We start from the raw sequence: 14,560 nt of genomic DNA, 5'->3' as shown, positions 1-14,560 counted from the left end.
GGCATGTGACACCCCCACTGGGCCTGGGTGGTTTTCAAACAAGTTATTTGAAATATTTTGACTTGTAGCTTCTCAGTGAAATGTTTCACTGTCTGAGGAGGATGTGGCTGAGGGAGTAACCCTGACTGGCTTTCAGGGCTAGAAGACATCACTTCACGTGTTAGTTCATTTTTCTGTGATAAAAGGCACTGGCAAAGCTACTTCAGGAAGGGTTTGTTCTGGCTTACAGTTCTAGGGTGCAGTCTGTTACGATTGGAAGTCACGGTGGCAGGAGCAAGAGGCAGCTGCTCAGATTGTCTCTGGAGTCACCTGTAATCCCAACAGCAGTGAGGCAGAAGCAGGAGGATTCCAAGGTCAAGGCTGGCCAGAGCTACATAGTGAGACCCTGTCTCAAAACGAATAAATAAACAGTAACAGTGAAAGACTATCCTTGTGACCTCAGGCCTAGAATATGTTTCCTAAGCAAGGCCCTGTTATAGTTGAGGATTTCCTCTGCACAGCGCTCATTGTCATATCACATTATCAGAGGAAATGACTGCAATCCCCCGCACAGGAGGCAGGACTTGTGTTCATCAGGGGAGCTGAAGTTCCTGGCCTCTGAGAATCCTCCCAAACGATGAAGACCACAAAAACAAAAATAAAAGTCCAGTCCTGGGCTGGAGAGATGGCTCAGCGGTTAAGAGCACTGACTACTCTTCCAGAGGTCATGAGTTCAATCCCCAGTAACCACATGGTGGCTCACAACCATCTGTAATGGGATCTGATGCCCTCTTCTGGTGTGTCTGAAGACAGTGACAACGAACTCGCATATAAATAATAAAAACCTTTAAAAAAAAAAAAAGTCCAGTCCTGAGCTTCTAGCCTCGGACTGCATGCCTGGAACTCGTAAACCAGAGGCTAAAGGGAAGCTCAGTGTTAGGGAACACCTTGGAACCTGGTTCGCAGCAGGCTGACTATGGAAGAGGGTGAGTTGGAGGCCAGCTTGGGCTATGTAGAATGGCCCAGTCTCAAACAGATGAAAACAAGCAGGGCCAGGGAGATGACTCATCTGATAAAGGTGCTGGTTGACAAATCTGAGACCAGAGTTCAAACCTTAGGACTCACTCGGTAAGAGAGGACTGACTCCTGTAAACTATCCTGTGACCACCACACATATGCCACTGCATGCACATTCCCACACACAGACAGACAGATGGACAGCCACATAGATACACACATACACATAATATAAACAAGCAAAAAGTCAATGAAAAGACTTTGGCGTTTAAACACAGGCTTCAAAATACAATGGGAAAACTGTCATCTGTTCAACTGCTCAAAAAAAAAAGCACAATATTACAATAATCATCTCTCCTGCCTTCAGACAGCAAAAAAGAATATGTAGGCTAATTATAAAATCATAAAACTAAAAATAACAAAGTCAGGCAACAAGTCACTTTAGCACCTTCTCCTTTATAAAATGACTTTTAAGAATGACGCGGCAGGTGGTGGAACAATTGCTTAGCAGTTAAGAGAACTGACTGTTTCTTTTTTTTTTTAAGAATTATTTATTTATTATATATAAGTACACTGTAGACACACCAGAAGAGGACATTAGAACTCAATATAGATGGTTGTGAGCCACCATGTGGTTGCTGGGATTTGAACTCAGGACCTCTGGAAGAGCAGTCAGTGCTCTTATCCACTGAACCATCTCTCCAGCCCCTGGCGTCATTTTTTTTAAAGATTAACTTATGGGCTGGAGGGATGGCTCAGTAGTTAAGAGCACTGGCTATTCTTCCAGAGGACCCAGGTTCAATTTCCTGCACCCACATAGCAGCTCACAACTGTCTGTAACTCCAGTTCCAGGAGTTCTGACACCCTTAAACAGACACACATGCAGACAAAACACTAATACACATATAATAAAAAAATAAATCATTTAAAAAGAAAATAAAAGAGCTAAGTGTGGTGCCATAACCATCTGTAATGGGATCCGATGCCCTTTTCTGGTGTGTGTGAAGACAGCAATGGTGTACTCACATACATGAAATAAAAGAATACTTCAAAAAAGAGCCATAAATAAGCAAACAGGCTGGGCTACATGAAAAGGATATCCCCTTCGACTAAGTGGGTTTTAGGGACTGGAGTCAGGTCTCGGGGTTGCCAGTGGGTGCCTTTACCCAGTGAGTGATCTCATCTGCCCTGTTTTGATTTGATGTTTGACGTGGTGTTATTCTATGTACCTCAGGCTGGGGAGACTCCTCAGACAGAAGGCAAGGCTGAAGCCACAGACATTTTGAAAATCACAATAAATAAAAATCATGGTTTCAGAGGCTGGAGGGCTGGCACAGCAATTAAGAGCACAGTCTGCTCTTGAGAACTGGAGTTCAATTCCCAGTACCCACATAGTGGCTGGGACCATCTGTAACTTCAGTCCCAAGGGGTCTGAAGTCCTCTTCTGGCCGCTTCAGGTACCAGGCATGTGTGTGGTATACAGACATACATACAGGCTAAACACACACACACATAAAAAAAAAAAACCCACAATAAAATGAACCCCCATCTGTCAGGATCACCGCCCCTCTCTCTCCACTGCCCTAACTGCCTGATTCTGTGGCTCTCTGAAAGGCAGGTTCCCCATATTTCCATGTTCTTATTCAAGTTCAGTCTGGCTATCACAGGAGGCTTGGTGGTAGAGCTACACATAGGAGCCACCATGGAAGGACTAGGGGCATAGATCAGTGGTAGAAGACTTGTACAGCTTGCACCAGGCCCTGGGCTCCACCTTCAGCATTGGAAAAGAAACATCTTGGCCATTCTTGGCTCTTCGTTGTTCGAGACACATTTTACTTCCAAATTCTCAGTTCTATGAGAAGTCGTGTGAGCCTTGGGCAGAGTCTGCACTGAGTTTGGTAAGCACAATTCCTGAGCATCTGAAATTCTGGCTGACTCTAGGGCTCATAGACCAAATCATGCAAGGAAAACCATTTTAAGTACTAGCCTGGGCCTCATGAATTGCCTTTGGGAGATAAACAGTGACCTCTGGAGGCGAAGGCGCAGCAGAGCTCACCCTGTGTCTGCCCACAGAGACCCGGGCCAGCTGTTTTCCTTTTCAGTGGTTTTCAACCTTCCCGACAACGCTGAGGCTCTTTAATACACTTCCTCATGCTGTGGTGACCCCACCTCAGAGTTATTTCATTGCTACTTTGGAACTGTAATTTTGCTACTATTATGAATTGTAACCTAAGTACCTGACTCCAGGATATCTGATATTCGACCACTTGTGAAACAGTTGTTCAACTTCCTAAGGGAGTCGTGACCCACAGGCTGAGAACCACTGATTTACAAACCAAGGCTGTTCTAAAAACTGGATTCTTTGGAGTAGGGTGATTCAGTTCACATTTGTAACAGTTTCCAAAGGGCGTACAGACACCTCCTGTATCTGCCATCCCACACAGCCATCAAGGACACACTGGACATAAATATACTGGCTGCTCTTCCAGAGGAAGAAAATATTACAGCTTAGTATTTGAGGACAAAGAGAGAAAGCAGAGTGCCCGGGACAACTCGGGATTGGCAGAGGGGACAGGCCAGATAGTCAGCCCTGACCTGCTGGGTGTCTAAGCTCAGGCAGGCAGCTGGAGTGCTCTGTCCCTGTAATTCATGGCCTGTCTTAGTTACGACCTCAGTGGCTCCCCTGAGGAAACTGCAGAGGATGTCTACTGTGACCATCAGGACAGAAGACAGAGAGGGACAGGGACAATGGCAGGATGACCAGGCAGGTGGGGCTGACATCTGGGACCCCCTGGGAAGCCAGGTGAGCACACAGGGCTTGGGCTGGCTGGCCATGGGGCCTGGTGCTGGTTCTCTGCCCACTTCCCTCCCAGGAGAGAGGCTTGTCTCGGCTGTACGCTGGGCTCCTGCAGCTGCATTCCATCTGTGTTCTGATTCATGTCATCTAGGCTGGAAATGAAACTTAGCTATGACTTAGCCAGACCTGAGTGTGATCCCAGCACTCAGGAGGCAGAAGCAGGTGGATCTCTGTGAGTTTGAGGCCAGCCTGATCTACAGAGTGAGTTCTAGGACATAGTGAGACCCTGTCACAAAACAAACAAACAAACAAACAAACAAACAAACAGACCTGCTAGGTGTAGGGAGGCACTCCTGTAATCCCAGCACTCAGAAGGCAGGAAGTCAGGAGTTCAGGGTCATCCTGGGCTACATATCAAGTTTGAGGCCAGTCTGGGTCCCAAGAAACCCTGTCATAAAACAACAACAAAGCAAGAAAAATTTTTAAAAAATGAATGTAGCAGACAAGTCTGTACAAACACTGCATGCCATTCCTGTTCTAATTACGGACAAAAACAATGAATGAATGCAACCGCACCTGGGGCACAGAGAGGTCAAGGAACTAGATCAAAGCCACAGAGCATGCCAACAGAAAGGCAGAGGAGTAAACCAGACTGAATTCAGATCCTACTCTCAGCAGGTATCCCAATTAAGGCAACAACAGTCTATTTGATGGGAAAGCACAAATTAAGAAGGGAAGTTACTCCATCATCCCAGATGCCAGCCGCCAAACAGCCTTCAGGATAAAGCCGTGCTCCTGGGACCATCTCAAACACCATCAAGACCTCTCTCCCAAGGGGCAGACAGAGCTTGGTTGTTGGGGTTACGGTGGCGGGGGGGAGGCTGCCTAGCATGCATGAAGCCCTGGGTTCAACTCCCAGCCCTGCATAAAATCAGGTGCTGGGGTACACGCCTGGAACCCCAATGGCCAGGAGGTAAAGACAGGAGAGAGAAGCCAAAGCCTCCACTGCTCCTCTAGGGAGGCCAGGCTGGGCAGCACTGACTGTCTCAAAACCAAAAGCTTTAGCAAGCTTCTTAGTTACCGGTGGTCATATGTAGTTACCCTAGTGGTCATAAGAATTTCAGATTTAAAAGCATCTGGCTCCAGGATGGTGGGCAAGGAGTTTAGTTTCTTCTGTCAAATTGTAAATGTTTTGGGTCATTGAACTCATGTGCTATTGTAAAATGTTTTTTTTTTCTTTGAGTCAGAGTCTCGTACAGCGTAGATCGGCTTCAAACTACCTTGCTATGTCAGCAAGGGTGATCCTGAACTCATATAATTAGACCTTGTTTATACAACATTGGAACATAACCCCTCTAGTCTCTGTATTTTGTATACTTACAATGAAAGGAAAGCTCTATTTTTAAATTTTTGAAATATAAAACCGGTTATAGTATTAAATAAACATTTCCTAAAGAGAAGGTCAACTCAGGCAGGCTTTCGCCCGCTTGGCCAGGATACCAGTAACTCTGTACAGTTGGTCCTGGTGGACGAAGAGAGTTTCCTGGGGATGGTGACATCCACAGGGCTCCTCAAGAGGAGGAATAGGAAGAAAGGGCTGAAGGGACTAGCAGACCCTGGTGTGTGCCAGCTGTGCAGACAGGGCAGTTGGAGCCTTGAATACTGGACCTAGGAACCTTAAGCACAGTTCCAAGTCAGCGAGGAACTGTGAAGAACTTCTGGTAGAGGGAAGAGGCAAACAGGCCTGGGACTTACACACCTCTGCTGGTTCCACATTTGTAGAGGATGAATTAGAGTAACAAATGGGGGTCTTAGGTGACTTGGAAGTTTCCAGGTGGCAGATAAAGAGCCATGGCTATGAGGAAGGACATGGGAGCAGGAGTGTCTGTTGGAAGGGACAGTGGGTATGAAGCAAGTGAGATGGCAGACATCCCTTATGTTTCTCGGTGTCCAGACAGAAGCCAGACACAGCAGGGAACAGGCTGAGAAAGAAGGGAGCACCAGGCCTTGGACTCTTCAGAGGAAACTGCTTAGGAAATGACACCAGAGTGGACATTTAAAAATATTTTCTTTCTAGCCTAACTTAGCTTCAAACTCATGGCAATCCTCTTGCTTTAGTCTGCCAAGTGTTGGAATTACAAGTGTGAGCCTGTACAACCATGTCTCCTTGTTCTCTCTCTGCCTCTCTCTGACTTTCTGTGTGACACACACCTCGTTATTGGGGTCAAAAAGAGGACCTCGAGCATGCAAGGCAAGCTAAGGGACATCTCCAGCTGCCTCATTTAAAAAATGTTTTTTCATTGTTGAGAAAGGGTCTCTATATGTGTTACTACATATGCAAGGATGGTTTTAAATTTGTAGCAACCCTCCTGCCTCCACCTCAGACTCCCTTCTTTTTTTTTTTTTTTTTTTTTTTTTTTTTTTTTTTTTTTCGGAGCTGGGGACCGAACCCAGGGCCTTGCGCTTCCTAGGTAAGCGCTCTACCACTGAGCTAAATCCCCAGCCCCAGACTCCCTTCTTTACTTGAGGAGCCTTGCAAACAAGTGCACTGGCAGCTGTACCCAGCTGGGTGGACCACTTAGCATCATAGCTACACTGTCTGCTTCTGCAAATGGGGTTCATTATTCCTATTTGATGTACGTAGAAGGATTAAGAGGATACAACATGGTAAGCCCTTGGTGCTGTGCCTGACACTAGATGAATGTAGGTCCTGTCCTCCACTCTCCATTTCTGTCGCTTCCATGACCTGCATCATCTCCCTGTGATCTAAGTACTTATGAAGAGAGGGGGGGTCCGGGAATACCCTGGCTCCGCACCGCTCCCCCTCCTTCTGCCCTAAAATGATCCACAGACTTAGGTCTGAGCCCTGGATTAGCTGTGTAATCTTTAGCTCTACCCAGGAGAGGGGGGCCTGGGACTGCCCTGCCAGGCTGTGGATGCTCTTGGTGCCTCTTTGGGGAGCACTGATGGACACAGTGACTGTCGCAGGCTTGTAGTGCTGTGGGCCCTGCTGAGTGACAAGCATGACGGGAAGGAAAATACAGATTTGGGTGCAGTTCTACCAGTCAGGGAGAAATCCTTCAGAGCCTCATTTTCACCCCCATGGAATTAATGCCATGCAGGGTTACTGTCCCAGTTTGCTGTCTATTTCAGTGGTAAGTGCCATGACCAAAAAAACCAAACCAAACCAAACCAAAACAACAATAATTCGGGGAGGAAAGGCTTGAGTTTCCATGTCACAGCCCATCATCGTGGGGCGTTATGTTGAGGACTCATGGTTCCTATGGGCAGAAATGATACGAAGGCCAGGAGGAACACTACTTACTGGTTTGCTATCCATGGGTTGCTCAGATCTTTAAAAAAAAATACAATACAGGACCATCTGCCCAGGGATGACCTCACCCACAGTGAGCTTGGCCTTCACACATCAATCCTTAATCCAGAAAATGCTTGCACAGACTTGCCTACAGGCAACTTAATGGACGTAATCCCTTAGTCAAGAGTCCCCCTTTTCATATGTCAAGTTGAAACAAAACAAAAACAACAACAAAAAAATCCCCAAAACAACAAAAACTTCTAACCAGCATACGCTGTGGGCAGTGTGTGGGTAAACAGGCCCTCATTCCTCTCTTAACATACTACATTTCTAAGTCAGACATTGGAGTGACAATTTTGGAGTTTTGGTTTCTTTGAAAAACACAGGAATATTATGGGAATGTGTTTTTGTTTTGATCCCAAGTGTGAAGATACGGGGCTGCTTCAGATTGTCCACAGCAGCTGACTATGATTTACCTCATGCTCTAGCTAGGGCGTGATTTTGCCAGCTACAGAGAGTTTCTGTGATGATGTGACATTTGGAACTCTGTGGAGTTTTCAGAGGGAATATAAATGCTAGGGCCCCAAGAGATTGTTAAGTAATTGTGCACAAAGAAGAAACAAGAGGAGGAGGAAGAAGAGGAGGAAGAGAAAGTAGAAATAATTAGATATCTTAATAGCAAAGGTCAGACTTGCCCCAAGGAACCCATGCCTCTAATCAACAGGAAGTAGTCTAATGATAACGTTGCCCCCTATCTGACCCCTGACTTTATTCAGGTGTAAGGGTCCATGATTCACCAAAGAATGATACCCTGGACTCAAACAGTATGTAAACACAAAGAGTGTTTAATTCTCAGAAGTCCAGCATGCTGGGCTCTTCCATTACTAAGACACCCGAGTGTATTCGTAGGCTTGGTTTAAAGCATATTAAGGGACTATTAAGACCCTGTCTGACAAAGCAGAAGGAAGGAAAGAAGGAAGGAAGGAAAGAAGGAAGGGAGGGAGGGAGGAAGGAAGGAAGGAAGGAAGGAAGATGGTTATGCAAGCAGAAAGAAAGAAAACTTATATCTGGGGCTGGTTTGTGAATCCAGCATTAGAAAGTCAGAGGATCACAGCAAGTTCAAAGTCAGCCTATGCTTATAGTGATTTCCAGGTTTGCCAGGGCTTAATGAAACCCTATCTTAAAAGAAAAACAAGCAAAACATTTTTGTTTTGCTCTTTAAACATCACACCAGAACCAGATCAAGGTCCTTAAATATCAACCCAGAGCTGGACAGCTTCTGAAGACAGGAGGAGTCAGGCTGCAGTGTGTAACCAGAGCGCCAAGGGCTGAATCCCTGACAAGGGGAGGGGAAGCCTTGTAGCATCGACCGGAGCCTGGACACCCACTGACCATCCCTGGTCTCTGCATTACTCTAAAGGACTTACAGACACACTGCTCTAAGAAGAACTATGCAAAGATGCTGGGTCAGCTTTGTGGAAGGTGTGTGTGGGGATGGAGTGGGGGAGGCAGCAATGGTTCTGTTGTTAATAAATACTTCCCCAGGGCACACGGATGCTCAAGAGGTAGTTCAGCAGGGCTTGGCTAGGTCAGCGTAATTACACCAGATCAGGACGATCCCGCTGTAGCCCAACTAATTCTCTCCCCAGCATCTATTTGTACCTGGTGCCCACTAAACACAGAGCCTGTAGGAAGTGAAAAACTTACCAGCAGAGGGCGACATGTGAGCCTTGTTTTCTAGAGAAAGGAAACTGGTCTCCAAGAAAGGAGAGTCTGGCTCAGCGGGACTACATCTCCCAGAAGAACCAGTACCAGAATAAATTTCCGGTCTCTGTGCCCTCGCACCCCTTAGTGAGGGGGGTGGGGGGAAGGAGCGCGGAGCGTGGAGCGCGAAGGCGCGGAGGCATCTGGACACGCCTCTGGCTGCGGGACGTGTGACGCACTTCCTGTGCGCCCCCCACCCGTGTGTTTCTGTCGCGCCGGTCCCTCGGTTCGGAGTTGTGAAGGTGACAGCCGGAGGTGACTGGTCCGGCTTCCGCGATGCTAGCAGCACGGCATTTTCTCGGCGGGTCGGTTCCCGTGCGGGTATCTGTGCGTCTCAGCAGCGGCACGGTGAGGCCCACCCTGATTCTGGCCTGGGGTGTATGCGTGGCGAGCGGGGTTTGGTTCCCCCGGTAGAAGCCTCTCCTCTCCGGGCTACTACCCGGCCTGGATTAAAAATGAGCGGTTCCAACTCGGGACTGATGCTCTCCGGCCAGCCTCTCTTGTTTTAACAACCTCGTCCTAGGGTAAGGTTTGCAGGTTTTGAGGCATCTTAGCTAGTCTGTTGTTTCTTCTTCGCAGCCTTGCCGAGTATCGGGGTCTTTGCCCCACTTGAAAGTTCAGAAAACAACTTTGGAAAAGATGTGTATCCCCTCAACCCCCCGACAGTGTTCTGGTTCCTGTAGTGGCCAGAAAGCGCTTTTGTGATCCCCCCCCCTTTATTATGAGATAGGGGCTCACTATATGGTTCTAGGCTGTATTCAAACTAGTGGCGACGCTCTTATCTTAGTCTCTCTGAGTGCTCCTGGGACCACAGACCTCCATCACTACAACTGAGGAGAAGTGCTTTTAGGGAGGTAGGAGTGGATGTCAAGCCACTTTCTACTAAGTCATGAACCATTCCAGCGCACACCTCTCCATTAGCTCAGATAGACCCCAAACACCTTTTGTTTCCCAGCCCCAATCAGGCATTTCTCTTCTGCCAGTGACCACATACTACCTCTTTAACAGAGTTAGTAAAATTAAGCCCCTCCTTCTAACAAGGTTTTATTCTAGTGGGAGAGCCAGACAAATCTATGCTGGGCTTGGGGAAGCAATGTTGGTGCTGTCACTGAAGTGGGCTTACTAGGTCCCATCTGCTTTTAGCTTTGTGAACTTCCCTCAGTTTCTTTTGTTTAGGGCGTCAGTTTTCCTCCTTTGGGGATGTTACCAGGATGAATTATGGAATGTTTAGCTTGGTAACTTCTAAAGAGGAAGCACTGATATAAGTGGTAGTCGGAAGCTGTGATGCTTCAAAGACTTTGAAGCCTCTGTAGCCCAGCCCTTCCTATGTAGAAAGACCCAAGAAAATGAAAATTCTGCCCCAACCCCTCATGGTCCCTGAGCTCTGCTGGACCTCCTGACCTTCTGTCTCCCCAGACAGCACCCAAGAAAACCTCATTTGGCTCGCTGAAGGATGAAGACCGGATCTTCACCAACCTGTATGGGCGCCATGACTGGAGGTGAGGCAGTGCCCTTAGCCTGCTGGGCCCATAGAGCAGGACGTCTCCTCCCATCATTCTCATTCTGTCCAGGCTGAAGGCTCCTTCCCGTCATTCCCATTCTGTGCAGGCTGAAGGGTGCCCAGAGGCGGGGTGATTGGTACAAGACAAAGGAGATCCTGCTGAAGGGGCCTGACTGGATCTTGGGTGAAATGAAGACATCGGGTTTACGGGGCCGTGGTGGTGCTGGCTTCCCCACTGGCCTCAAATGGAGCTTTATGAATAAGCCCTCGGATGGCAGGTTTGTGGGGGAGTATCCTGAGCTCTGGTTGCAGGGCACACTAGGGGGCTGCTGAGTCACTGGGCTTTGGGGCTGATGCTGGGAAACTTAGCAGGCTATAAGAGGATAGATAGAACTTACGAGGTGTCTCTCCTCAGCAGAGACTTAAGATTTACAATCCATCCAAGATCTTGATTTAGGCAGACCTTATTCACACTCCAACTTCGTTCACCTTTTAGTAATTAGCAAGCTTTGGAGAATCTGGTCCTTTTGAATTTTCTTTCTTCTTTTTTTATTTTTTCATGTACGGGGGGGGGGGGGGGAGACCGAGACGACAGACAGACAGACCGAGTCTGAGGATGATATGCAGTTGACACCTAGAATGTAAATTATAAGGTTAACCCCTGGGTTGGCACAATGGCTCCGCAGGTACTGCCTCCAAGTCTGGTTACCTGAGGTCATCTCTAGAATCCACGTAGAAGAGAGAGAGAGCTGGCTCCCACAAGTTGTTCCCTGAGCTTCATATGTCTTATGGCACATGCTGCCTCCACTAGTAAATAAATGTAATAGACAAAAAAAATTGTTTTCAAGACACCATTTCTCTGTGTAGCTCTGGCTGTCTTGGAACTCACTCTGTTGACCAGGATGGCTTTGAACTCAGAGATCTGCCTGCCCCTGCCTCCTGAGTGTGCTGGGGTTAAAGGTGTGCACCACCACTACCTGACTTTATTTTTAAGTCATCCACTCACTCTCCCTCCTGTTGGCCTCTGGGCTGTGGTGGAGGTTGAAGAACAGTTCTTATGACCAAGAACTGAGTTGACTCTCAAGGGAAGCACAGGGAGAGGTGTTGGATTTGTTCTCTAAGGAGAACATCGATTATCTTGTGGCATACCTGGTCACAGACGGAATAGGCAGTAGGAGTCCTGTCACAGGTAGAACAAAGAGAACCTTGGGTAGGACAGAGAGGATTGGCCGCCTTGAGGCGTCTGAGTGCAGAAGGAGTGGAGTTTGGTTGAGCACTGGGTCCTGGTGGGTCTGTAGCCTGACTGATGTCCAGGACCCCACAGGCCCAAGTACCTGGTGGTGAATGCTGACGAGGGTGAGCCCGGCACCTGTAAGGACCGAGAGATCATGCGCCATGACCCTCACAAGCTGGTGGAAGGCTGCCTGGTGGGAGGCCGGGCCATGGGGGCCCGGGCTGCCTATATCTACATCCGAGGGGAATTCTACAATGAGGCCTCCAATTTGCAGGTGAGCACATGGGTGTTGGCTGACAGTACACACACACTTCATATGCTGTCTTTCCTGGCACAACCATTCTTAGTACCAGTTTCTGGGCCAGCAAGAATGGGGTGGGTAAAGGGGGAGTCTATTCCTGCATCTATCAACAACGTGACCTGGCCTCAGAGTTCTTCCTTTGCGCTCCAAAGTTCAACTTAGGAGGTCTTCAAGGGTTCCATGGGCTCTGGATTGGGGTCTAATATTCTTGGGGTGTGGTGGGGCTGGGAAACTTACACCTTGTCCCACAGGTAGCTATCCGAGAGGCCTATGAAGCAGGTCTGATTGGCAAAAATGCCTGTGACTCTGATTATGATTTTGATGTGTTTGTGGTGCGTGGGGCTGGGGCCTACATCTGTGGAGAAGAGACTGCGCTTATTGAGTCCATTGAAGGCAAGCAGGGAAAGCCACGCCTGAAGCCGCCCTTTCCAGCAGATGTGGGTAAGACTCTGCCCCGCCCAGAGTGAGGCTCTGCCTTAGCTCTGCTCAGCGGGATCCTGGCTCTGACCAGGTACCTTCTGGGTAGTTCTTGCAGTATTTTCTGTACCCTTTGGAGGGGAGGACAGGTTGATGGGGAAGGTGTTAATAACACAGGCTCTGCCAGAGCCACCCACAGCCTTCGGTTGACATCAGATATCCATGTCCTCTCTGGACAGTGTACTTTTCTTCCTGTCCCAGGAGCTAGGGTTGTGGTGGTGAACAGAAAATAAGCTTCCCTGGAGTCAGGTGCGGTGCGGACCAGGAGTGATGTGGAGACAAGAGTAGGAACTGCCACAGAGGCGGACATCCCACTAATGAGTCATGTTCCCAGAGGGGTAATGGTGCACTTGAGAGGCAGAGGTGGGTGAATCTCTGAGTTCAAGGCCAGCCTAGTCCACAGAGTAAATTCCAGGACAGTCAGGGCTATGCAGAGAAACCCAGTCTCAAAAAACAAAACATGTTCCCTTTCCTGGGAAGCCACTGGTCTCTTTTCATTTCCTTGAAGGAGTATTTGGATGCCCCACAACTGTGGCCAATGTGGAGACGGTGGCTGTGTCCCCCACCATCTGCCGTCGTGGCGGCACCTGGTTTGCTGGCTTTGGCCGAGAACGCAACTCAGGTACCAAACTGTTCAACATCTCTGGCCATGTCAACCACCCCTGCACTGTGGAGGAAGAGATGTCTGTGCCACTCAAAGAACTGATTGAGAAACATGCTGGTAAGTGGCCCGGGCCACTCGGGGGGGCCAGAGCTGTGAGAGGGCACAGTGGCATAGCCATGACAATCCTTTTGGAAATTGTCACAGGTGGTGTCTTAGGTGGCTGGGACAACCTCCTTGCTGTGATTCCTGGTGGCTCATCCACTCCACTGATCCCCAAATCTGTGTGTGAGACAGTGCTGATGGACTTTGATGCCCTGGTGCAGGCTCAGACGGGCCTGGGCACAGCTGCGGTTATTGTTATGAACAGCTCGGTAATGGCCCTCATGCCCCACAAACCTCCTGCCAGCCTGGGTGTGTGCCCTCCCTGGGCCTCTGAGAATTCACTTGACTAGCTCTTAGCTCCCCATTCCTACAGCTGAAAGCCCTGTATAGTGGGAGAGTGTGGGCCAAAACTCTGGAGCCCAGGTCAGGGGTGTTGTGGGAGGCTAAGGTGCCTGCGCACTGTTCCTTGTCTCCTAGACAGACATTGTGAAAGCCATCGCTCGTCTCATTGAGTTCTACAAGCATGAGAGCTGTGGCCAGTGCACCCCGTGCCGGGAGGGTGAGCTTCTGGGGAAGGTTGGGATGTGGTTGCTGAGCTGTTCTTAACCCTCCCCCATGAGGCCTGCATCCTTTCAGGGTTGTCCCCTTCATGGTGGCAGACCCTCAGACCTCTTGTGCTGCTCTGCTACAGGCGTTGATTGGATGAACAAGGTGATGGCCCGATTTGTGAAGGGGGATGCCCGGCCAGCTGAGATCGACTCCCTGTGGGAGATCAGCAAGCAGATAGAAGGCCACACCATTTGTGCTCTGGGTGATGGGGCCGCCTGGCCAGTACAGGTACACACTGCCCTGCTGTGTGACAGCCCGGAGCTTTGGGAATTTGGAACTCTGGTTCATTCAATGCCTCCCTCACCTTCCCAGGGTCTGATCCGACATTTCCGGCCCGAGCTTGAGGATCGGATGCAACGATTTGCCCAGCAGCACCAGGCCAGGCAGGCGGCCTCCTGAGCCTGCATCCTAGCCTGCCAATTTTACATCCCTTTGGGAAGCTGGACAATAAACAAGTGCTGCCCACTCTCCAATCACAGCTTTTCTGGGACTTCCCTTTTCTCCCCTCTATCCCCCACCCATGAGTGCAGATTTGTTCCTTCACTGGGCAAGGGAAGCAGAGTAGGACCAGGCAGTGAAGGGTGGACTTGGCCCACTTCTCTTTTTATGGCACTAGGGGACCAATCCCAGGGCTTTGGACGTGCTAGGTAGATGTGCTGCCACTGAGCCGCACCCCGTCTATCATAGCCTCTAAGGCAACGGTTCTCAACCTGTGGGTCATGACCCCTTTGGGAGTCTCATCGTATTTGTATTAGGGTTTATAACAGTAGCAAAATTACAGTTATGAAGTAGAAATTAAATAATTTTATGGTTGGGCGTCACCACAACATGAGAAACTGTATTAAAGGGTTTGCAGTAT

At 48.8% G+C, this 14,560-nt stretch overlaps 1 protein-coding gene across 1 annotated transcript; it reads left to right on the top strand.

The window, feature by feature from the left end:
- The first annotated feature begins 9,137 nt into the window (after positions 1 to 9,137).
- On the top strand, positions 9,138 to 14,174 carry Ndufv1 (NADH:ubiquinone oxidoreductase core subunit V1). Its single transcript, NM_001006972.1, has 10 exons — positions 9,138 to 9,221; positions 10,290 to 10,372; positions 10,482 to 10,652; positions 11,699 to 11,882; positions 12,161 to 12,350; positions 12,895 to 13,107; positions 13,195 to 13,361; positions 13,570 to 13,651; positions 13,784 to 13,929; positions 14,014 to 14,174. Exons 1-10 carry the CDS (start codon positions 9,150 to 9,152, stop codon positions 14,098 to 14,100), a joined length of 1,395 nt encoding a protein of 464 aa, NP_001006973.1. The 5' UTR covers positions 9,138 to 9,149; the 3' UTR covers positions 14,101 to 14,174.
- The last annotated feature ends 386 nt before the right edge of the window (positions 14,175 to 14,560 follow it).

This window comes from Rattus norvegicus, chromosome 1, assembly GCF_021556685.1.
Source record: "Rattus norvegicus strain SHRSP/BbbUtx chromosome 1, alternate assembly SHRSP_T2T, whole genome shotgun sequence".
NCBI classification, from domain to species: Eukaryota; Metazoa; Chordata; class Mammalia; order Rodentia; family Muridae; genus Rattus; species Rattus norvegicus.
This window is presented reverse-complemented; position numbering and strand designations above follow the sequence as displayed.

Bases quoted from the DNA above. Each gene is read 5' to 3' on its own strand.
- Ndufv1 (NM_001006972.1), top strand. From the start codon at position 9,150: ATGCTAGCAGCACGGCATTTTCTCGGCGGGTCGGTTCCCGTGCGGGTA. The intron at 13,362-13,569 runs GTAATGGCCCTC...CTTGTCTCCTAG, and splicing joins TTATTGTTATGAACAGCTCG to ACAGACATTGTGAAAGCCAT. The intron at 13,652-13,783 runs GTGAGCTTCTGG...GCTCTGCTACAG, and splicing joins GTGCACCCCGTGCCGGGAGG to GCGTTGATTGGATGAACAAG.